General features: G+C 37.0%; 1 protein-coding gene across 1 annotated transcript in view; it reads left to right on the top strand.

The window, feature by feature from the left end:
• The window catches only part of MALRD1 (MAM and LDL receptor class A domain containing 1), a 282,538-nt gene that overhangs the window by 108,039 nt on the left and 148,802 nt on the right, over positions 1–25,697 (top strand). The window contains exons 23-25 of the mRNA XM_056334103.1: positions 175–388; positions 6,107–6,354; positions 11,701–11,995. Coding sequence (XP_056190078.1) covers positions 175–388; positions 6,107–6,354; positions 11,701–11,995 — 757 coding nt within the window. The remainder of the gene's footprint in view (positions 1–174; positions 389–6,106; positions 6,355–11,700; positions 11,996–25,697) is intronic.

Raw genomic sequence — 25,697 nt, forward strand, 5'->3', positions numbered from 1 at the left:
AGATCTGTACAAGCAGTAGTACAAGCTTTCATAGGACTGTGAACATTAAGAACTGACCACTTTATATTCCAAGATTTGCAAGATCGTCATAGTCTCTGTTCTATTCATGTTACATGTATAGCTTTTATATACCTTAACAGTATCATATTGTAATAGCTCTGTAATTTTTATTAGGTTGTTTTCAGGGCAATACGTGGTGTCAGTTACATGGGAGACATGGCAGTGGATGACATTACCTTTGAAGATTGTTCCCCTTTGCTCATCCCAGGCAGACCTTGCACATCAGAGGAATTCAGATGTGCAAACAAGTACTGCATCGCAAAGGATAATCTGTGTGATTTTGTAAATGACTGTGCAGATAACTCAGATGAGAGCCCTACTATTTGCAGTAAGTATGGTAGTTTTTTAATATAATTATCATAAATAACTGTGCCTGCTGTGAATTATTACTTGAATACTTTTGGCAGCTTATCAGCTAAGAAAGCAAACAAGAAGGTAATAATTTAATTCCATTCATTGGCTTTTAGGGATTTTAAATTACTATTATTTAATTTGAAATCATATGATAGAAAATAAAAAGAACTGTTAGCGAATTTCTTAAAATAACTCATAAAACAGCTGTCTTTTAAAAGCAGAATAAAAATCTCCTGCTTTCCATATGAAAAGAATGTATTAAGGCTAAAAAAAATACTTCAAGCGCAATACTTTTGGGATATCAGAGACCTACCTCCTTTGATATTTCAAGGATTGTCAGATCTCTTAGCAAATCATTTTAATCTGAATACCGTACAATTTTGGTTTTACAAGAGATACCGAGAAACAGCATCTGTAGTATTGGATTCAAAGAATGTTCATATCAAATTGCCTCACCTCTAGAGAAATGGATCACAATATATAGTGCTAACAATTTGTTTTTTTCTAATACAATCATGGGAAATGCTCACACAATCAAATCTGCATTGTTTGGTACTGTATGAACAGTTGCCTCATTTTTATTGAGATTATGAATACAGTTTATTAAATTCTCAGTGAATACAATTCTGTGAAGCAGAGGTATGCTGATATCCTATGGAGCTAAGGTACACAGCAAAGGGACTCTGCTTTGTAAATTATTTTCATACTATTAAACTTCTCGGTGATTTCCAAACCAGGAATACCATGTCACTAAGTTATGTGGGATCAGTTCAGATGTTCTACAACTAAAAATGAGGAATACGTCAAGTTGAAATTACTCTGTTGAAAAAGACGCTCATATTTTGGCTTTTATTTTCTGAAATATTTAAAAACTGTTTACCTATGACTTTTTTGAGTTTTCCAGATTGTATTTCCCATGAAATGTTGTCAGCCAAGTAAAGACTAAAGCATTAGGGGCAAGGTGGTTCAAATGAACTGATGGGATTTAGTTTTGCAGCCTCCTAAAGTATTTTATTTTGATTACCCATTGGAAGAGAGATGAACAGAAACAGTCCCACAAAGAGAATGTTTTCCTGTAAATTGTGGGGTTTTTAGTTAATTAATTTTAAGTTTTTTAAAAAAGTTTAAATTCTAAGAAAATGAAGAAAAGAACTTTTCTGACTGCATTTTAACAGGAAACTTTACAATGAAGTGTTACGGAGGCTTAAGAGCACAGGGGTCATTGCTGGAGTGAAACTTCTATATCAACATGGATTTTGCCTCAGATAAAAATCTAATCCCATTTCATAGTGTCTAATTGTGTAAAATGCTTGATGACCAATTATAACTTTCTTTATTAGGTCTGGGAGTGCTTTATTCAATAGCATTTTCAAGGACTGCGTCAGGAGTTAGATTAATGTTTATTTTCACCTTTTTTCCTTCTATTTTTTCAGTTTTGAAATAGGTATCCTGCTTTAGATTTCCACTATGTGCTGGAGAATTTGCAGTTTCTTTTATTGGTGCTGCCTCTGCCTTGTATATTTAATGAAGTAGAAATACATAATATAGCACTTGTTAAAAATATACCTAACAGAAAAATGCTAGTTCTGTTTTCCCAGCTTCTTCATGAGGCAGGCTGCCTCCAAAGAGAACATAATGATAGGAAACACCTATTTCCAGTCTTTGTGACTTTTTTTTTATTTATTTATTTCCTTGCAGCCATCAGAGAAGAGTGTTTTCCTCATTGCTGAACCATAGAGCAGTAGCTCGAAAACCACAAATTCAGAAGCCTGGGGAAGGCTTTAGTAGGGCATAACATGATAGATCAAAGCACAGGAAACAAAAACTGGGCACGTTTGCGCAGGCATGGTAACTGTATTTAAAAAACATGAAAACTGTGCAGCTTCCTGACATCTTCCAAGTACTGGTCTAACTGTAGATGTAGTATGCTGTGTGCACAAGTCACCATGTCTTAGCCAATGAAATCTTATGGCACCATGTTGAAAGAAACTAGTCCTTGCTCTGTTATATTCCTGAAACTCCAGTATGTTAACAGAGCTATATCACATGATACTCACCAAGTCTAATGAGCAATGTCTTGTTAAAGCCAGTGCTGTTGAGCTATAAACTGTGCCTCATAAATCTGTTAAACTACTATTGAGAGATCTGTGCCTTGGCTTTGTTTGCTTTGTAGAGGGCTCTTTTTAGCTAGTTGCATGACATTAGTGCTGTAAAATAAGTCAAGTACATATTTTAACAGATACACTGATTTGTCAAATGTTTAGAAATGTTTCCATTAGAACATAGAATTATAGAATCATGGAATGCTTTGGGCTGGAAGGGATCTTTGAAGATCATTTATTTCCACCACCCCCCGCCACTGGCAGGGTCACCTTCCACTGCACCAAGTTGCTCAAAGCCCCATCCAGCCTGGCCTTGAACACTTCCAGGGATGGGGCATTCACAGCTTCTCTGGGAAATCTTTTCCAGTGTCTCACCACTCTCACAGTAAAGAATTTCTTCCTAATATCTAACCTAAACCTACCCTCTTTCAGTTTAAAACCATTGCCCCTTGTCCTATCACTTCAGGCCCTTGCAAAAAGTCCCTCTCCAGCTTTCTTGTGGGCCCCCTTTAGGTACTGGAAGGCAGCTGTAAGGTCTTCCCAGAGCCTTCTCTGCTCCAGGCTGAGCACCAACTCTCCCAGCATGTCTTCACAGGAGAGGTGCTCCAGCCCTCTGATCATCTTCATGGCCCTCCTCTGGACTCACTCCAACAGGTTGATGGTTGATGTCCTTCTTACGTTGGGGGGGGGGGGGGGGGGGGCAGAGATGGATGCCGTATTGCAGGTGGGGTCTCAGGAGAGCAGAGTAGAGGGGCCAAATCACCTCCCTTGACCTGCTTCTTTTGATTGCAACCCAGAATGCTGAATGAGGGATCCATGCTCATTCAAGTATGATGTCACTAGTACTGTTTTCTTACTACAAGTAGAAGAGAACAAAATAAACCAGAACAGTGCTGAAGAGGTAGTGGGTAGTGCACTCCTTCAGCCTTGTTCAGAAACTGCTCTGCTGGGGTTTGCCTTATGCTGCTTGAGGTTAGTGTATCAGAGGAAGGTCTCTGAGGCAGCTCTGGTTAGATTGAGCTGGGCATTCCTCCTTGAGGTAAAAATGATGTTTTACGAGATCTAGTAAATTACATTTTGTGAAAAAGGCGGTAGTGGGGAGCAGTAGCGTTTTTCCAGTCTAATATATGAACTAGTGACAGTGCAGGTGGCTGTACTTGGTAGGTGTTTGGTTTTGTCTGAGCTTGGTTAATGTTTGGTTTAACTCGCCAGTGTGCTTATAAGCAAATCTTTCAGTTATTCCTATGTATTGCCATTTGGTTTGCATTGCAGAATGTGCTCAAGCATAATAATTATGCTGCTTTCATTAGAAAATAAACTGAATGATGAGTTCCAGGAGAGCATCAAATGTATTCTGACCACTAGTGGTCGTTCAGCCCGCAGGATCAGTCTGTAGCACCTCAGTCCTCTTTCCTTCGCCACCCCCCTAAAAGTCATCAAGTCCTCAGCATCAGGTGTTTTGCTCTACAGAATTGTTCCTATAGCCCTGTACTTGTTCATCTAGTCATGGCTGTTAGGAATGAGTGAAGTTAGTTTAAATTTTGCTTCATTTAATTACTTTGTATATAACAAAGACTCATTAGATCTTTTGTGATCAATATAATTCAATTAATATACCTACTGTTAAGTGTTTTTTTTTAAAATTATTAAGCTGTCAAGCAGTAGACTAATTCAGCAGCCCTACGCCGCTGCTCCACAGACAGAAGGATTAGTTTTGCTTTTGTACTTCATTGCTAAGGGTTCATAGTTCTTCATAGAAGTGTCTACTACCAAAGATCTCTTTTTCATCAGTGGAGTGACTCACTTCCAGGCTGAAGTTCTTGTGATTTAAAATCAGTTGTTTGCATTATATTAGATATATTGTCCTATAGCTATGAATGTTTTTCTGTGAAGACTATAGAGATCCTACAAGGACATATAAATTTAGATTAGGTAACAGGGAATATATACATCATTCGCAGGGATGTTCAATACTCACGCCTTAAGGTCTGGGTTCTTCAGAACATGCCTTTAAAATAAAATGGTCGGTTGCATGTATGAATTTCATTGACTTGAGATGGAATCTAGAAGTAGTCAAAGGAATTTCTTGAACTGTGATCCTGAAATATTAAGTAGCTAAATGATCATATGGCAAAAGGAGTGACATATTTTATGGGCAGTTTGTTCAGTTGAGGTAAACTACAATCCATGTTTTGAATTAGTGATAATCTTACCATTTAGCATATAGAGTTTGGGGTTTTTTTAATTGTTATTTCAGATGGGATTGTATTTGCAGAGACAGATAAAAGACAGTGAACCTATTTTTGCTAAATAATACATATTTTTTGGAAAATATTTTTAGCTTCTTTTTCACCCCTAAGACCTTCACAAAGAAAAATACAATGAAGAAATCTTTTGCCTTATATCAGCCTGAAATTTCAGAGGTAGCTGTTGGTACTGTTTTGGTCCATGTAGAGACTCAATGGATTTTAGCTCCTTGGCCTCATTACTGAGGCTTCTAACTAGCTGCCAATTAAATACAGCTACTTTTAAGTGGCTGAACTTTATCAGACCTCAGAAGAGGCTTAGGTTCTGTTTACATTTTATGAGAGAGCTTTTGTCATTTCATAAATTGTCAGACCAAATGATCCATATGGTTGCCAAATTCATCTTCAAAGCACTTTCCAGCAATAATATTAAGACTATTCAGAGCACAGTTGAAAGCCTCTTGAAGGCTCTGCTGAAATTCCAGCTTATTTCAGCAAGTTTAGTTTTACTTGATAATCATTATAATGAAGTTATAGATGCATAGATGGAAAAATATACACAGCTTAAACATCTGCAGTGGTGTAATTGACTTAACCTTGATTTATGTGGACAGTTGACTCACCATTCTGACTGTTTTGACATTGTTTCATATTAAAAAAACCCACCAAAATTATGTCAGCTTTCTCTTTTTCTAGGAATTAAGTACAGGTTAAGGAGAAATGTAAATAATCATCTATGTTTGCATATTGGCTGAGAAAATACACGTGTGAACTCTTCTGCAAACATGCAAAAGTAAACTAACTGTAGGTGTGATTCAGCTCAAAGTTAGCACACTTACATTTATGTTTTATCTATATGTGTCTGTATGGTGGCTGTGTCTTTGTGATGCTCAATACATTCATTTGGATGGATTTCTGTTCCCTAAATATAAGAATTTACCTGACCTTAACATGTTCTTCCAAAAAGAGGCTAGCTTTCTGCAGATGTCTTGGATGCCCTATGGGAGGATATCAATTGACTACTGCCTGTAAGACTCTAAAGAGCTATTCAGCTTGACCTAAAATAGGTTGCTATATTTGGTTACTTTTATACCAAGGATTCTGTTGACTTTAATAATGACAGCACAAAAACCTACCTCATATATATGAAGTTTTGTCCTAACCTATTATTGTCCTAATCTATTATATACTAGAACATTAAAAATGCTCTGTTCTATAAGTTACATGGATTTTATATTGAAGCTTTTTTTTAAAAATGGATCTGAATACTAGACTGTAATATATGTGCCTAATTAAGTTCTTGAAAAAAAACCCTCTTTTCATGTGTGTGCAAATCTCTTTCAGGTACATCTATTGGGCATTGCAATTTTGAGTTTGATCTTTGTGGATGGAAGCAAGATGAAAACGATGATTTTGACTGGAACCTCAGAACTAGCAGTACTAAAAAAATGGGCACTGGACCAGCTACTGATCACACATTGCAAGAGCCATCTGGTCATTATATTTTTATAAAGAGTTCATTTCTTCAGCTGCCAGGACAGAAAGCTAGGATTTCTAGTCCTCTCCTAAGCAGAAGGAATAAAAACTGCAAGGTATTTGGGGGTGTGGTATTAACAGGAATGCAGAATTTGATTTCTAGATTGCACAAAGATAATACTCCTAAAATGAATAAAGATGATCACTGAAATATTTCTTGAGAAAAAAAACAGGCATGTTGTAGAAGAGTCAGGGCCTGATCTTATTTCCTTGAAATAATAAGAAAACATTTATCTTGTTGTGGGAGAAGAACGGTTTCTGTAACTAAGTACATACTCTGGGAGATGCAGATGAAGTTGACAGTGAATGCAGTGTCTGATTTAGAATATGTCTTAAGCAACACTCATCCTAAGTAGCATAAAACCTGTGCAATGGTTTGTGATTTTATGGGCAAAATGTATATAAATACTGGCTTTCAATGAGCACAAGTCCAAATGGAAGGGTGTGTGACCGAAGCTTTTGTCACCAATTCTAGAGAATGGAGAAAAGTAAGCCTTTTTTTTCTGAAACATTACAGCACATTGTAGTGATTTGAGCTTGATCAATTCTTGCAAACCTGCATTAAAAAGTTTTCTAGTTTTGATATCTTTTATAGTCTTTGCTAAAATGGTAACTTGGAGTTCCGTAAGATGTCTTTCAGAACACATCTATCAGAATCTGCTACAGGAACAGCATGCTGAAAACCTGAATTTTCCAGAAAGTTGAACTATGCATTACTTTGGAATGGTATTTTTTCAAATTTTGTAAGGCAAAAATGAGTGGAATCTCAGTTTCTAACACCAGTGACAAAAACACAATGGAAATTTAAGCATTAATAATTGTCAATAATTCTAATTACTAATAAAATTACTAATATTTTTTAAATAGTAGTTAGAAATAGAGCTAATGAAGCATCTACATATTATTTACATGGAGAGGAATATTGTGCGTAAATGGAGCTCCTGTGGAAGGCGAAGTGGTAATTAAATAATTAAAAAAAAATTAGCAAAGGAGTTACAGAGACCAGAAAATTAGCAAGGCAGGAATGGCTTAACATTTTCAGGGTAAACTTGGGAATGGATTTCCAAAATGGAAGAGATCTGGAAAAAAAAACCCCAAAAAACAAACCAAAACAACAGCCAAAAAAGACCTAGTGAAGAGAAAAAAGGGGGGATTGGTACACAAAGCAATTTCAATATTTGGTTTGGAATGAAGGAATTAATATTTCAAATAGTTAACTAAGACCCAGAACTTCATCCTAATAGATCAGATGGTCACTGAAACTATTTTGCTCCATTCTATGAGTTGTTAGAGTTGAAAGGAAGTACGAACAAATGCAGAGTGGTCTAAGTCGTATGCCAGCCTAGAATCTAGGATAAATAATCCTGGAACTACCATAAGTAAAAATAACATTAATGTTATTATTTTGCTATTAACACCTGAAGATCTGTCTAACTTGGCAATATGAATGTTTGTTGGCTATCTGACTTTAGCCAGTTAAATAAGCTCAAGACCTCTCTAATGATGCAACCATAAAACAGCCACTTTGCTCTCCAGCATTTGGAGCATCTCCCCTACTGATGCCACACTTGGAATTCTTACATTATACTTTTGTGGAAGATACTGGTCCAGTACCTTGCCTGAGGTGATATCAGTGTCTTTCTATTTATGGAAGATGTAAAATTTTATTGAGTTTCTGCCTGTAAAATAAGGTATGTAATCATTTCACATTGGATTTTTGTCCTCATGGTCTCATTTTGCAAGTTCACCTTTATAAATCTGTCTTGTTAGTCATTACTAGGTCTGTCAAGAGGATAATCTTGGTGAAGAGGAGTAGTTTTTAAAAAAGCCTTTGAATTGAACTGATAGCGTGATCACCGCACTATGTTCATCAAGTGGAAGTTGTCTTAGACTAAAATAGTCCTGAACAGTTTTATTGTATATGCAATTGACATCTCTGTTCAAAATGTCCAGTCATTTACCTTTAGTTCCACTTATCTCATACTCACTACTCATAAGGAAAATCAAAACCTGTAAAGAGTTTGTCTGAAACTTTGAAGGAGTTCTGCTTATGCTTGAGATTTCTAGGTAGTCCATTCGATTGAAATTCTTCTGGCTGTTTGAAAACTCCCAAAACTCTTTATAGATAAGAAAGTCAGGAAATACTGAACATAAATTGCTGGATTTTACATTCCAAACAAAACTTAGGACTAATTTCAGTGTGTCAGTAGCAAAACTTAATCAAGCCATTATAAAATATCATCAAAATTTGAGCCATTATCTCATATTTTCTACATTCATTTTATATATTGCCTAAAATATATATATACACTAAAAAAACTTACTCTCACGTGAACTTGGAGGTGTTTGCTTCTTTCCGTAACATCATATTTAAAAATGTGTGTTTCTCAACCTTATCTGATTTTACGCTTTAAAAAGAACTTTTCTGCTATTTAACTTCTATGAAGAGTAAAACATATATGCAAAGAAATGCAGAATAACTGAGAATGACAGGTTCACATCTGAATATTTATGATGTCGCACATTAAATGCAATTAAAAGCTTGAAACAGAACTACTGGAAACTACTATTTTGTCACACTGAAAATCATTTAAAAAAAACCAGCAGGTCTATGCACCTTACAGACAAAACTTCTACATCCATGATAGGATCTGAAACAGTCAGTTATATTTACAGCATATTATAGTGCTTTTTGAAGGTTCTGACCAGTTCTGCATCTTTCATTTAGGCAACTGACCAAAGGAAGTGAAATTCCTGGTAAAGCAAACTGTCTGAATGAAAAAGTTACTTCAAGACCCAGAGCCTCATAGGAAATCAGACAGTCCCTTAAATTATTTTACTCCATTCTGTGAGTTATTGGAGAAGCAAATACTACATTATATATTACAACAAGCTTTGTTTGGGATCTTAGGCCCATTCAGATCAATGAAAAATGTACATTCACATCAGTGGGACAAGTAATTTATGCAGGCAAACCAAATATACCATCAGCAAATATAAACGGACATACATGAAAAAAAAATGGTTCGTTTGTATACAAGACTTTCACAAACCAAGCTGCATGTTCAAAAAGAATAGAAATCCAAGGGAAACAGCCTAAGTAGAAATAAATGCCAAAATAAACCTGGGAAAGATAATGGAGAATTCTGCATTGAGGCATCTGTGGTAAGTAATTATACTATCTGCAAATGTCAACCCATAAGAAAATCAGGAAGTCATGTAGCCTATATTGTGATTTTAAGGTAATTTAAGAATAAAGTCAAAGAATTTTAATAAAAATTATGAAAATGTCATTAATATCGGCAATTCCTTTATGGTATGCATGGTAGGAAGGGGGTGATAAAACAATACTTGTTTTATCAAGTATTGTATTTTCTGTATATTTTTCCGTTGTAATCTTTCCAAACAGAACCAGATGTTATAGTTCTTTTAGTTTTCAAAAAAAACTATGATAAATTCTTCAGGATAGACCTGAAAATACTAAACAGCCAACTGATGAATGACAACATCCAGAGAACCTTGGCAATGTTTGCTTCTTTCTGTAGCATCATATTTGAAAACATCTGTTTCTCAACCTTATCTGGTTGAGAAAGAAGACTAGACAGCTAGCCTATGTTCTGATACAAAGCAAATTAAGTATGGGAATTGATATTTCACATGCATTATTATTCAAGCCTGAGTATGTGGGGCCCCAGCCCTGAAATGACTCAGATAAATACTTAAAATTAAGTTTGTGCATAGCTGTTATCAACGTAACATTACTACTGTATGATATGTCTAGAAACTATACAGTGGAACAGAAGACCAGTATGTTGACTCTGATATATCGAATTATTCAGTGTAATTGAGATAAGGGTATTGCAAATAAATTTGAAATCCAGAAAGTAATGTTGGGTCCAGGAGTTAGGAGGGAATTGAATTCCAAGGATCATGTAATAAAGACAAACATAAAAAATACAGTCTAGTGGTTTTGAAAACAACTGTAACTAAGCCAGAGCAGTGTAGTGGGCAGCTCTGTGAAAGTATCTGCTCAGAATTTAATGACAGTCAGAAAATAAAACAAAATTCAGCAGTAGTAAAAAGGAATGGAGATAAATTAAAAATGTGAAAATTATTATATAGTTTTTAAATATAACTATATATCGAATAGACAAACCTCATTTAAGGAAAGAATTTAAGAGAAACAGAGTAGCTGCAGGACAGGAAATGGAGAGGTGAATAGAAACATTTCCATACAAGAAAACAGACTTATAGAAATTATATTTGACCTCTTCATTGCACAGGAGACATTCTGAAAGTGAACACAGTAAAACTTTCAAAAGAATTATAACACAAAGCCCTTGGTGGCTTTACTAATCAATTATTAGAGAAAATCAGTTACATAGAAATGTGAGGATTTTTTTTAAATAATGTGTTTATGCGATGCAATAGACTGTAGAAGCCTATGAAATCCTGTAGCACCAGGTAACATAAAAGGACATGACTTCACGTTTACATGTGTATCATAATATTCACTATTAGGTTTTTATAGCTATAATAAATAAGATAGAGTTTTTATTCTTTAAGGCTTGTGCTATGCATTAGACTGGAAAGAAATTTGAGATGTAGACATGTTCTCATATATTATAGCATGAATTGCTTCTTTCAGGGTCCTCTATCATTCTTGGAAATATTCCGATTCTTGTCAGAAACAGGATATTGAACTACATTAAGTATTAATTTGATAAAATATAAGCATTCCTTTGTTGCTTTTGAATTGAAAATAACTTAAGAGAGCAGTTAATTATGACAACTCTTCACAGGGATTTCTTTTAATGTTCTGTATCTACTTGATCTTCTTTTGTGCTTCATAATTTGTTTTCCCCATTTTTTCTAAAAAAAATAATAAAAAAAAAAATGTCTCTTCTCTAATCCAAGGACCTCTTATGTTTTATTTTAGTTATTGTTTTGCATTTCTGCAATCCATGTAGAACTTTTGATCCCATGTTAGATTAGAGATTATCTTCTAATTACACACGCTGTAATCCATCATAAACACATTTATAACCAGAAAAGTGTTCAGTAAACTGAAGTTACTTCTTGTATTGTAAATGGCACTGCTCCATTCCTCTGTTTTTTCATTCTTTTACATTTACATGCAAGAGTTATTCAAAGGGATACAAGATCAGCTGTCACAGTATTGTAATGCTTGCTTCAAAGTTTGGCATGTGGAATAGTTCAAAAATTTTCACTAGTGATATTTTTTTTGGTGCCTTTTAATTAAATTGTGTTTGAATCAGTAAAGTCAAGGGCTATTCTGAATGCTAGTGATGATGCTTAATTTAGTAATTAGGGTAAATACCATAGCAGAATGGGTCTGCAGTCACCTATTGTATACTTGATGTTATTGTTCTTGCTTGCAGATACTTTTCTATTACCATATGTATGGAGCTCACATTGGATCATTGATTGTCTACCAGAGGACTATGGCGAAACATGAAAACATTCTCCTTAATCTTACTGGAAACCAGGGAAATTTCTGGCAGCGCAAGGCACTGATCCTGGCTGGAGATGGAGATGATTTCCAAGTAATCTTTGAAGGGGTAGCTGGAAAAGGTCCAAAAGATGGCATAGCACTTGATGACCTCACATTTTCCAGGGAGTGCTTACCATCCCAGGAGTTTTTACCAGCAGAACCCACAACACTGCCTCCAACAGGTATGTTCCTGCTACGGACAAACAGTCTACATTAAGTCTGGAAAGAATGAATAGCAGCATTGCTTTCACTTTTTTGTCTCTCCTTCAAAAAAAGAAATTGAATACATAGCTTGCTAAAGACATGTTGAAACTAACATGCTTTTAAGTAGATCATTGAAATTACAATAAATTATTTTTAGGAAATAATTGTTTGGGTACTGAGTCAACACTTGTGAATCTGCAAGACTTAATGTCCAGCCATGTATACTTAGACAATGCCCGGCTTAATTCAGTAGGATTTATTTATCAATACTTTTATAATATAGTTATTGTAAAACAAAGAACTAAGAGTGAGACAGAGCCAATATGGATAGATTGCAGTAAAACCATCAAGCTTTAATGCTTTATGGGTAGTGGGAATTCCTACTGACATGTTTAGGTACCATATCCATCTTCTTCCTGTGTGGTATGGTGCCAGCACTGGTGCAATTGTTTGCACCATACTCACTTTCTGCACAAGGGAAATAAAACTCAGGAAAATTTTACCCAAAATAATAACGTTCTGATGGGGATGGGGATCCCAATAACTCCAAGGTAGGAGCTGCTCTTGAAAGCATTGATGTTGTTCGTTACTGATATTTGCTTGGACACAAATTATGAAGGAGAAACTCATTCTGACAGAACAGGAGAAATCTCTTTCCATCTTCTACATTTATCACCAAAGCTACTGAAATGTAAACCCCCAAAGTGGAATTTAGGAGATGCATTTTGTTCCTGGGCCTACTACAAATTTCTTGCATGGCTAAGGCAAGTCATTTTGTCTCACTTCTCTGTCTTTCTGATCAATAAAACAAAGTTAATATTTCCCAATGTCAAGGACTACTGGGAGAATGGGTCATTAATTTATGTGAGCTGCTTTGCTTTGTTACTATGGCTAATGAGTAGCTTTCCCCTTTAGGACATCATTAAGCACTGCTCAGGCACTGGGAAGTAAGACTGATGTGACTACATCAAACCCAAGAAAATTCACTGTACTTTGTGCATAAGACAAGCAGGAAAGATATGGGCAATGTTTTCCAGATATATCTCTCTTAAGTTGCCAGTTACAGTATGCTGTATTGGCTTCCTACTTTTGTCAAAACATCTACAGAAATTTATTGCAAATGAGATTGGCATTTTAAAGTTCAGCTTTATATGAATGTTACCCCAAGAGGAACACTAGTTGAGATTTCTGATTCTTTATTTTTTATGTTTTCAGACTCTCTCCTCTTAATGGTAGATGCAGGTCCCTGTGGCAGTATTAGAAACTTTAAAGCTTTGGTTTTGATAGTAAAGGATGTTCCAAAACACTTTTATGGTGTATATAATAAAAAAGATCCTAAAATTTCAGGAAAAAGCCACCAGAGACTTTTTTCTTCATGTAGCTCATCTAAGATGTACTTTGTGAACTTTGTAGATTCGCAATGCTTTGAGATAATGGTCTAAATTCATCCTTATAGTGAACTATCTTTTCTGTATCAACAATTTTCACTTGTCCCAGATAAGAGTTTACATTAGCCACTGAGGGTTCCAACTTACAGCTACTATTTAGCATTGATATCTCTTTGTATCATTGCCTGAAATGTGGGCTTAGGAACCCGAGTATGAAACCTGCTCTTGCCTACAGAAATGTTCTCAACAGTGGTAAAATGCATGCTGGAGGCCGTGGACAGTGCTCTGTGGTATAACTTCATAAACTAAAGTCAGCTAGAATGACTATGATGATCAACTACAAAAATCTGGACTCAGACTTCTCTGCTTATATGCAGATACAAAGGAGAATTTAATCAAAAGTGAAACACATCCATTGCTCAAATGTTTCAGTGTTTCTAAGGATGAAGAACATCATGCAGCAGAAATCTGTTCCTTTCTTGTCTCCAGCTAAAGAGAATATTTACTAAGAAAGTTGTAATGTTTTCCCTCTAAGAGAGAGATTCGTAGCTTTCAAGGTCTATTCTGATAACATGACAATGCAGAATTCATACAGATGCATATTCTTCTAGCTGGTTAATATGCCTCCTCTGCTATATTTAGACATCCTTTTCTCAGGACTCACAAGGAATATCTCCTTCATTTTAGGTACACAGAATAGCACAGCGAATTGTAACTGTCACAATGTTTTCTTCCCCTCCTTTTAAGCCAAATGAAGTTTGGTTATTTGGTGTTTTTTGTCACAATTTGAAGAGTTTACTTTGTAATTTTTGAGACATACCAATCTGCAACTAGTATTCTGCATACTGAACAAATGTGATTTAAAAAAAAAAAAAAAAAGATTAAATTCCTTTTGGTTTTAAATAAGAATTAATTGTAATGCACACATCAAGGGAGGTTCTTCCAAGACTTATGAGCAATATCAGTGTGTAAACAAGTATAATAGGGTGGCCCGTGGTTGTTCTTTCTGCGCATAGAGTGCTCTGGCAATGGATGTAGTGTAAGGACTAAATATAATAGAGTTATTAAATGTTCCCATCTGTGACAAAAACTCACTGTTCAAAAGAATTGTTCCCTGACCCTACATAGACTCTCTGAAGTTTTAAACATTTTTTAAAAATACATTTTAGGTAATGTGTGTTTTCCTTCTGGACAAACATGCAGTAATAGTTAAAGGCTGAAAATGAGCACTGGACAACTAGAAAAAATTGTTTTGAAAGCCAGCATTGTCATTTTCCATAGACTGACAGCATGCTGTAGATTGTCCTCATGACTCTGCTTAGCAACAACAATGCTGAAGTAGAAAGCCACTGAGCGCCACTTAAAATGCTGTGCCAGAGAAACAATAAACATCATTTTAGACTGGCGCTTATCAATCTTCACTGTATGAATAGTGATGTATGGTGGAATATTGGGTTTTGTTCATGTCCTACAACAGTACTGTGTGTAGGAAGATACAAACACAGTTTTGTTCTAACAGTGCTGTTCATGCCTGTTGTGTCTGCGGTGTGGGCAGATTCTCAAGTTAGACTTTGCCCCAGGTAAAGGTCTTTATTGGGTTTGTGTGGCAAGGTTTTGTTAGCAGGCGGGCTACAGGGCTGGCGTCTGTGAGAAGCTGCTAAAAGCTCCCACTATGTCTGATAGAGCCAATGCCAGCCAGCTCCAGGACGGACTACTGGTGGCCATAGCCAAGCTCATCAGTGGCGATGGTAGCACCTCTGTGACAGCGTATGTAAGAAGGGGGAATGTTGCTGTGCAATAGCAATTGCGGCCAAGGAGAAGAGTGGGAATATGTGAGAGCAGCAACTCTGCAGACACCAAGGTCAGTACAGAAGGAGGGAAGGAGATGGAAGCAGAGATTCCCTGGCAGCCCCTGGTGAAGCCCACGGTGGGGCAGGCTGGGGCCCTGAAGCCCAAGGAGATTAATGGTGGAGCAGACATCAACCTGCAGCCGGTGGAGGACCCCACGCCAGAGCAGGTGGATGCCTAAAGGAGGCAGTGACTCCATGGGAAGCTTGTGATGGAACAGACTCCTGGCAGGACCTGTGGACCCATGGAGAGAGGAACCCACACTGGAGCAGGTTTCCTGGCAGGACTTGTGACCCAATGGGGGACCCACACTGGAGCAGCCTGTTCCTGAAGGACCGCGTCGCATAGAAGGAGCCCATACTGGAGCTGTCTGTGAAGAACTAATTGTAGCCTGTGGGAAGGACTCATGCTGAAGAAGTTCATGGGGGGACGATGACCCCATGCTGGAGCAGGGGTAGTGTGAGGAGTTCTCCCCCCAGAGGAGGAATGAGTGGCAGAGACCTGTGATGAATTGACTGCAATCCCCATTCCCCATACCCCTGTGCCACTGGAGGGGCAGGAGGCAGATAAATGAGGAGTGAACTTAAGCCTGGGAGGAAGGGAAGGGTTGGGGGAAGGTGGTATTAAGATTTGTTTTTACAGAATCATAGAACCATTTAGGTTGAGATCATAAAGTCCAACCATGAATCCAGAACTGCCAAAGTCCATCACTAAACTATGTTCCTAAGCACCGCATCTACGTGTTTTTTAAACACATCCAGGGATGGTGATTCCGCCACTGCCCTGGGCAGCCTGTTCCAATGCTTGACCACCTTTTCAGTGAAGAAATTTTTCCTAATGTCCAATCTAAACCTCCCCTGGCACAACTTGAGGCCATTTCCTCTTGTCATGTTGCTAGTTATATGGGAGAAGAGACCGACCCCCACCTGCCTACAACCTCCTCTCAGGTAGTTGTAAAGAGCAATAAGATGCCCCCTGAGACTCCTCCAGGCTACACCACCCCAGTTCCCTCAGCTTCTCTCATTAAGATTTGTTCTCTAGACCCTTCACCAGCTTCGTTGACCTTCTCTGGACACACCCCAGCACCTCTACATCTCCCTTGTAGTGAGAGGCTCAAAACTGAACATGGTATTTGAGGTGCAGCCTCACCAGTGCTGAGTACAAGGGGGCAGTCACTCCCCTGGTCTTTTTTGGATAGAAGCCAGGATGCTGTTGGCCTTCTTGGCCACCTGGGCACACTGCTGGCTCATGTTCAGCCGGCTGTCAACCAGCACTCACAGGTCCTTTCCCACCAGACAGCTTTCCAGCCACCCTTCCCCAGCCTGTAGCACTGCATAGGGTTGTTGTGACCTTCAAAGATAGTAAACTCTCCCTTTTTCCTTGAATTCCAGCCAAAGCTCTGTTCAGCCAGGCTGGTCTTCCCCACTGTCTCATCTTTCAGCACATGGGGACAACCTGTTCCTGTGCCTTTGAGGCTTCCTTCTTGAATAATGTCCAGCCATTCTGGATGCCTTGGCCCTTCAGAACCATCTCCCAAGGGACTCTGTCAACCAGGCTCTGAAACAGGCCCAAGTCGGCCTTTTTCTTGTTTCCCATTCTGTTCTATTTGTATCTCTCATTGGTACCAATCTACATTGACTTGATTGGTAATAAATTAAACTAATCTCACCATGTCGTATCTGCTTTGCCTGTGATGGTAAATGAATGAGTGATCTTTCCCTGTCTTTATCTCAACCCACGAGCCTTTAATTATGTTTTCCTTCCCCTGTCCAGCTGAGGAGGGGAGAAATAGAGCAGCTTTGGTGGGCACATGGCATCCAGCCAGGGTCAATGCACCAGAGTTTCCTCTGAAATAACTTAGACCTTCCTATGGACCTGGCAAGCTTTCAGGATTGTGTAGGTCAGATAGCATATTCTCCCCACGCTTAACCACTCTTTCCATTATATTTCAAAGATGCAGTGATAGCTATTTTCTGTATGCTTTTTTCAATAAAAGGGGGTTAATAGTGTTCAAAGCCGTGGCCTTTCCAGGAGGCATTCATACCCTCTTCTTCTTCTTGCAGTAACCATGATTTCAAAGGGAGTTATACAATCCCCTCAGGAACGTTCACAGATGAAGATACTGTCTGTCTCTGTCCACAAAATGTGAGACCGTTGGCATGACTCATATTTTACACTTACATTTTTTTACAAAGAGGCGTAATGGATTTGACAACAACTTCTGTGATCTCCCAGTTTGCATGTTCTCTCTCTCTTTTCCCTCTCTTCCCTCCTGAAGTGTTGTTACTGGCTGTAAAAATGGCAGATCCCTCCATCAGAGTTTCTGCTCATGTCTCCATAGCACTTATTTGGGAATACAACAGCGGCCATGGGCTGCCTGGTCAGATTAGCAAGCTACAATGGAGAAAAAAAAGAACTGGTGGCTGTTGAATTCAGTTTTGTAGAGAAGACAGTTGTTATTTCCAGCAAATTAAAAGAGATTCACTGAAGTGTTACATGTATCTTAAAGAACACAGTGATACTCACAGGAGATCACATTGAGGTCCATCTCTACTGGATATCCTGTCTCTAATGCTGTTAATGAGATGCTGAGCAAAAATCAGAAAAGGACAGGCATATGTGATGGTTCCTCCTAATGTTCCTAATATTTCTTTTTTGGAAGGCCTTATGAACCAAATGTGGTTTTGCATATGTAGTAAACCTTACTGTATTTGCCTTCTGTGTAGAGTCTAATTTCCCTGGGAACACATTCAGAAGTTTAGCCCCTCCTCCACTTTTGGCGGAAACTTGTACAGGTCTGCTGCTTGCTGAGAACTATTCCACAGATGTTTTCCTTTCTCTGATTTTTTTTTCTTTTAAATCTACTATAATCTTTTAAGATTAGAAAATTAGGTCTTTGTAGAGTTTAGGAAATGAGTGAACTGTGGAATGATACCGTAGTAAAATGATTATTTTTCTCTTTGCTGTTTCCTGAGAAATCATGAAGCTTTTTTTTTTTTCTTTGCACTGCACTTTGCACTTTTTGAATATTGGGCTGATGTGTTTCTGGAGCTATCTTCAGTAGTCTGCTGTGTCACTCTTTAGTAGTGGTGGTGATTTGACCTCATCACCCATATATGAAGACAGATTTTGTTGGGTTCTGTGTAACTCAATTAACATTACATTTCAGTGCAGGATGCAGTTCTTTTGCCAAACTGTGGCTGCTGAGCTCCATTGTAGTTGTATAAGATACCTGAACCACCTGCCTGGGGCTGGCAGCTGTGTTACAGGGATGATAGGAAAATCTAACGCCCTGCAATGATAGCTGTCAGGAAGGCTGCCCAGTGTATAAAAAGGGCTTAGTACTGTCACTTTAAGCAACTTCATATCACAATTTTTTTTTCTATTATTCATAGTTATTCCTAGCTCATATCACCTTGGAAAACTTTTGTTTGTTTTAGTTAGTGTTTTTTTCCACACTATTTTTAAAATTATTTTAGCACAAATGTCTAATTAAAAAAAAAAAGTTGTAAAATTAAGCATCATAGCTGAAATTAAAGTGAACACAGGCAAAGGAAGACAATAGTATGAAAATCAGATTTGCTGAAATCTTTTCTTTTTAAATATTATACTTTATACTGTACTCTAAAGACCAAAGGATATTGCTTATTTCACTCTTTTGCAGATATAATTAGATTTATAGAAGTCTACAGGCACATAAATAGAAATAACCTTGGCAGTTATTCTAACTAATATGTAATTACAAGAATGAATACATTTTACGCTTCAGTACGTAATGTGATCTCCTACTGAAAAGCGGAATATCTCCTTGTGCACAACTGATTGAATAACTAAACATTTATATCTTCCTTTGTAGCAAGCAGCGTTGACTGTTGTCTGAGAGAACATGGTAGAATGTCTAAACCACTTTAAAACCAGTTCTGGGAAAAAACAACCAAACAAACAACACAAAACAAAAAATCAAGCCTATCAAGAGTACTCATAACTTCTGATATGCCCCTGAACTTTTGGAAGATAGAATATACTTATATAGTTGGCTTAATAGCATACAGCAGGTTGTGAAACTTTTTCTTAATTAGTACCTGAAGAGAAACAGACTGTCCAATGTATCTAGAATTAAATTCCATGCAAGCATAAATTTTCATTTTCACCTATATAATAATATGAAAAGAGAAGTTCATGGCTATAGTCTAGACTTTTAAAATAAAAAATGGACATGTTTAATTTTTTTTCTCTCATTTCTGGCGCAAGATACAGCTGTTCCATATTTTTCAGGAAAAAAAAAGGTGGAAATACTGTAGAATGAGTAGATTGGTTTAGTAGCTGGACATAAAGCTAAGAGTAGTCATGCAAACAGGTGACTTGAATTAAGCTTCTACATATATTGTCCAACTGTTATGAGAAAATTTTCCTTTTATTGACAGTGAAGGAGATAAAATATATAGCCTGGATTTTTATGTTTTAGTTTCTGATTCTGTGAAGCTTTCTCCAGCTACATTCCAAGTCCATGCAATTATAACCACTGTACTTTATCAATTTAATTGGAAATATCTGCCTTTGGTCCACCTATTTCATTCCAAAGTTTATTCTTTTTGTTGGTAGCTAGGACTCTCTTTTATGTCCTTTGTTTTTGAGCTCTAGCCATACCAGATTGTATGATGGTTTAAAAACAAAGTGTTCGTTTGTTAAACTAAAATAAATAAATAAATCACATTTATTTATACTAGTCTAATTTACCAAATAATTACAAAAATGTAGCATGGGTTGTAATTTTAAGGATACATAGGAGTTACAAATAGGTTTTTTCCAACATTCTGTGGGGATTTAGGATACATTTCTGTCCCAAACAGATTGCATTATTTGCATATAAAATAAAAGTACAGAAATTTGCAGAAGTTTGTCATACTTTATTATAATTTTGTCCCAAAGAAACAAAATGTTTCCCCTAGGTATTCCCAAACCTAATACCTTGAATGTGAAAACTCAAAGACTGTTTGGATCAGCAGTCCGAGCAGAGCCTGGACTGGGTCCATAATGATTACAGCTCTAGAAGCTGGACAACAGAACATGATTAATATCACCGAAGGTCCTTGGAGGTAGGGCACTGTCAGCACTGTTTTTCTGTTTTGCAAAACAGTTTAACATCTCCAAAATTTGCCTTAGCTCTTGGGTCTCCACAGACTAGCTGCTAAGAAGTATGTCTGAGAGCAGAAGTTCAAAGAAGTATCGGGACAGGAGAAATGAATTTTCAGTACTGGCAGTTTGAAATGAGTCTCTGAGCAGCAGGTGAGGGCAGGTATTTTTATCTACATTCAGTCACATGAAATGGTGATACCTTTTGGCAATGGGTAGCTGGGGTATGGGAATAACTTTTCTAACCAAAGGCAAAATGTTCCTACAAGTGCAAGATGAATTTCTGATACTATATTTATAAAGAAGAACCCTGTTCAAGAGCCCTGCTGTTTTATTTTCTCCTTAGTAGAACAACTAAGTGAGAGGACATTTACCAAATCTAAGCCTTCCTAGGACCATCAGTGATACTGACGTTATTAGCTCAGACATTTATTTCCCTATGTGTTATGTACCCCATACATGGAGCCTGCCTCTGCCTGGTTAAACTGAGTGTGTGAAAGCTCTAACCCTGCTTTGCATTCTGAGAGTGACCTAACAAATTACTCTTAATGGAGTTTAATTGTTACTTTTTCTCACACATCTAAAGGTAGAGAAATAATGCTACAGTACAGGATATTCTTAGAAATATCAAGTGTTTTTACTATTAAGTCTTGCAACAGCAAAAGTGATCTGAAAAAAAAAGTTATATTTCACAGTATCTAGTCCCATTTTACCTTTAGTGCAGTACAACTTTGCTGGGCATTTGAATTGTCTAGACACCTTGGAACAAAATGTCCATGTGTGGTTCAGACTGCAGGCACATGTGTGCTGCTTCCCCTCTAACTGCAGGAAACAAGCTGAACTTGAAGTAGCCTTTCAGCACATACTTAGCAATAGTCACTTTGGACTGTATTTTACTTTCCTAGTTACAGTGTTTATATTTTCAATGTGATATACATTAGACAAAGAAAAAAATATTTTGCATAGGATATTTGCAAATTTTATTTGAAAGCTCAGTTTATATATTGTGCTTTATATCAAGGAAGATTTGAGGCAATTCACTGCACAGCTTCATTTTCATTCTGTTTGATTTTGTTCTCAAACTTTTCAACAGAATATGCCTCCCAAGTAGAATGATATTGTAGCTTTCACAAGATACCTAACTGTCACAAGATGTGCCTCATAAGCTGTTTAGTGGTAGGATAAATAAAGTTAATAAATAAATGGTGAAAGGACTGTTAACCGTCAAAATATGTAAAGCATTCTTGAGCGTGGAAGGACCACACTCGGTTTATGCTCAGAAGTTAGATCACTTCATGTGCATCACATAAGGAGAAGAAATTGAAGAAATAAAAATTTTTAAAAAGTGCTTTTTTGATCTGTCTTCTAGCTACCCAGAATACAAGAAAAGGTTGTGTCACCAATAATCACAGAAGTTGTCCTGAAGAAAAAATGATGGGAGGTTATTAACAGAGACTGCATGGCCATCACTGAGCATGGGGGGAAAACCCAGCAGATTTTCCTCTTTAGCTAGACAGGAGAGGGAATGTATGGGTGGACTGCAGAAAGTAAAGATACTTTCCTCCACCTTTCTGTTTTAGTAAACACTTTTATATGCAAGGAAAGCCCTTAATATTTCTGTGCTGCATTTTTAGGTATCTAAGTAAAAAATAAAGTTGGGTGGGGGGAAGGAGTGATAAATAAAACCATCTTAACATGCATAATGAATCTTTACTTAAAGTATGTCCAATTTTTATCTGACTTAATCTAAGACCTGAAATATTTAGAGTAGGATTCAGCTCCAAGTTAAGACTCAAATCGGTGCCTTGTACATCTAGGTGTGCTAAAGGTGTGTCAGGTACCTAAATTCCAATTATAGTAGGTGTACTATATTGCTCTTTTGCTGCCCAGACACTGGACACAATCGAATTGCACAGGCATCTGTTGTGTTTATGATGCAGTAGGGAGTTTAAGAAATGGCCACAGTGCTGACAGGTATATAACAGGATGTAAGGAAAGTGTAAGCCCTTCAAGGGTAGCAGCTGGTGACAAAGAATGATGTCTTACACATTTTGAAGAATGCCCCCAAAACCTCTAAATTTCTATTTTAGCATGATCATTCTTTGCAGTCCAACGGTACTACCAACCAGATCTTGATCAGTTTTAATGACAGTTTAGACACTTAGGTTGCCTAAATGTAAAGATAAAAGTATATGTCCTTTTGTCAGCTGAATGCCACCTAACTTTTATTTCAGAACTCTTTTTGCCATAGTTTTTGTTTTGGTTTATTTTTTTCATCATCTCTTACAAGTCTCTTTCTTTTCCTAGGCTGGTTTAGATTTGCTTTAAAAATGTTTTTTGAGTTGCCTTACTGCTAGTTTAAGCAGAAGTGATGGCCAAGTTATGAGCAGTTAGGTTGACAGCCTCAGAGTGCTAGAAGATATGGGGTATCTTTCATCATACTGGTGCAGTATCTCATCTACAGGATGGGACACATGCTTGTTTAACTGTAGACTATGCAGTTGATGTGGGATGGCAGTGCATGGTGTCCTTGCCCTGTGATGTCTCCTGGTCACGTTCAGTGGCTGCAACCTGCTACTCTTGGTGCCTCTATTAACATTTCCCTTGCACACGCACCTCACAGAGGTGAGATTTTGTCTCCATTAGATCTTTCTGTTCTATTCTAAATCTTTTTGGAATCCTCATGCTTCTTTCACCTACTTTTGCAAGGTGTCAGCTCAGGCCCTTAGCCACTCTTTCTGTTGTCTACTCAGACCAGGTCATTGGCATTTTTGCACATGGAAATGCATTAAAATTGTTGCACACCTAGATACTGCAGGTATTCAAGACTGAGGCTTTAAGGAGACACTGATTTCAATTTAAGACACTGGACTCACACTGAATGGTCTGTGACAGGTAATACTATGGAAACTGATGCCTTCAGTATTACTGTGCAAAGGTTTCACAGCAGAGGTTGTAGATGATGGCTGATACCAGATCAGCTTCAGAGAAAAATTTAAAAGGTCAGAATATTGCCTCCAAAATACTAGAAATTAAGAGGATAGAAATAATTCATAGCTGTTACGGGAGAAGGCCTTCACATAGACTTTCTCGTTTAGTCTGTGTTTACTTCTTTTTTAAAGGGCTTTGGTGTAATTGAACTAAGATAGACTAATTTTCTGTGTGTTTTACTCAGCACTGCCATGTTTTACAGACACTTAGTACAAGATTTTTATCTTGATAAAAGTATTTATGAATTGGCTGCATAAAGTTTTATATATGACATCTTTACTTTGATGCTATTACAGCTCAGCTTGAGCATATGTAAACATCATTTACATATTTTGTCTAAGACTAGAATGTGCCTTGTTTGACAGAAAGGTTTCTGAATTAGTATTTGTACCAAATGTAATTTTATAGGCTGAATTAAGTTACCCAAATATCTGTATTCTAACAGATGCTTTTGCAGTTGTGTAGGATATGATATTCTCCAGTTTTCTTTTTATCATCTTGTTTTTACAGAGCTGTTGGCAACTATATGGGGTTGCAAGAAAAACTTGAATTGTTTTCCAAACAGATGAAGTAGCTTCCATAATTCTGCTGCTCAAATTCTGCTGGTTTATTGTTTGTTTGTTTAGTTTGGTTTGGTTTTTTATTCCAGATCTTTTCACTAGTTGAATGTGTGCATACATGTGTAGAACAGTATAGTTTATGAGCACATATTTTGTTGAGTATTATCTGGAGCATTTTGTGTAACCTGATAGAGAATGCATAAGAATTTAAAGATGTGACATCAACAATTCTTTTATTAGCATGATGAAAACTGACTTGACAAATTATTTTCTACAAAAAACAACCTACTGTATGCAGTGAATTTGGAGATGATGTGGTAAAACAAGGTATTGCATCAGGAGAAAATTGATACCAATTTCAGTGAATGAGACTCAGATTGTCAGTGTATTTTTTTTTTTTGTAAGGGTAATCCTAGTTTTATGAAGAATTCTAATAACATACTTCCGTGCTAAGTATGTAATAGCTAACTAGATATAGGAACAAGTGAAACTGGAAGCTGAAACATTGGTTTTATACTGTGATAAAGAAAGTATTTCCCTAATGAGAAAATGTATAACAGTCACACCGGTCCCCTTTCAAGTGACAGTATCAATAGCAAGTTATAATTATACCATGGTGATAAACTCAGGCATGATTTTGATGATAAGCTTTTAAGCATACTTATCTCTTATTCATAATTCTTAACACAAATGTGTTAGTGGGACATAGAAAACATGATTAGGATGATAGATAACAAGTTACTTTGTTTACTGATCAGGAATAAAGAGTAGCTGGTGCAGCAAATAAAGATTCACTATCCAAGAAACTTCATTGTTATGCTTAACTTCTTTGCAATAGCATAACAAACCCTCGATAAATACTATTTTAATTGAAAATCCTGCCTCTCTCTTTCTGCAAAGAGGAATAGATCCTTTCTGTAGTAGAGCTATATCTGCTCTGTTGTGCCAGGCAGGGACAGAGATGGTTTCATACACACCCTACAACTTACTACTTTTGGAATCAATTTCTGTGAAGGATGCTTATGTGATTCTGTGTAGTGACTTTTAGGAGATGTACAGATACATCCAAATGTAAATACCCAAAAAGATGACCACCAAGTAGATGTTATACATTGGTCAAAAAGTTATTCCAGTCACGAAACTAAAGTAGTAAGGCTGCTATAATGCAGAATTATTACAAGTCTTTCCTTCTGTCCATGAAGAATAACCTAGGATTGAGACTCTTGAGTTTTGAGAGATTCACCCTATTAGTGGAGATAAAAAGTTCTAGGAGCTGAAATTGTTAATCTGAGAGCTTGGTTAGACAGGCCAGTATTCTAGTGCATACAAAACATGATCTACTGATTTGTGAACTTGGAAAGACTCAGAGATGTATTTTAGATTTTTAAAATTTGAATTTGGATGCCCAGCTTCAAATTTGTGAGACCTAGTTTGTCTCACAAAGCAGAAATGCAACAGGAAAAATCTTTCTCATGATTTTGCCACAGCCATAAATATAAAATTATTCTTCTGTATTTTGAAGTTGTCTAGTGTTATTTGGCTAAGCTTTGAAAGAAGATTGGTATAAGAAAGTATTCAGCTTCTCTTGGACTTCCAGATGAAGATTTAGGCCAGGTAAATAGGAGGTTTTTGAGTAGCTTTGGTGTTTGGGTTTCAGATCTGCTGTACTTTCTCCTGTGTTTCCCTTACCTTCTTTTTCTGAGCTAAGGAGAGCTGAGTGGCAGAGCCTGCACACAAATCAGTGCATCTGAAATGGTCAT

Source organism: Falco biarmicus, chromosome 4, assembly GCF_023638135.1.
Source record: "Falco biarmicus isolate bFalBia1 chromosome 4, bFalBia1.pri, whole genome shotgun sequence".
NCBI lineage: Eukaryota > Metazoa > Chordata > Aves > Falconiformes > Falconidae > Falco > Falco biarmicus.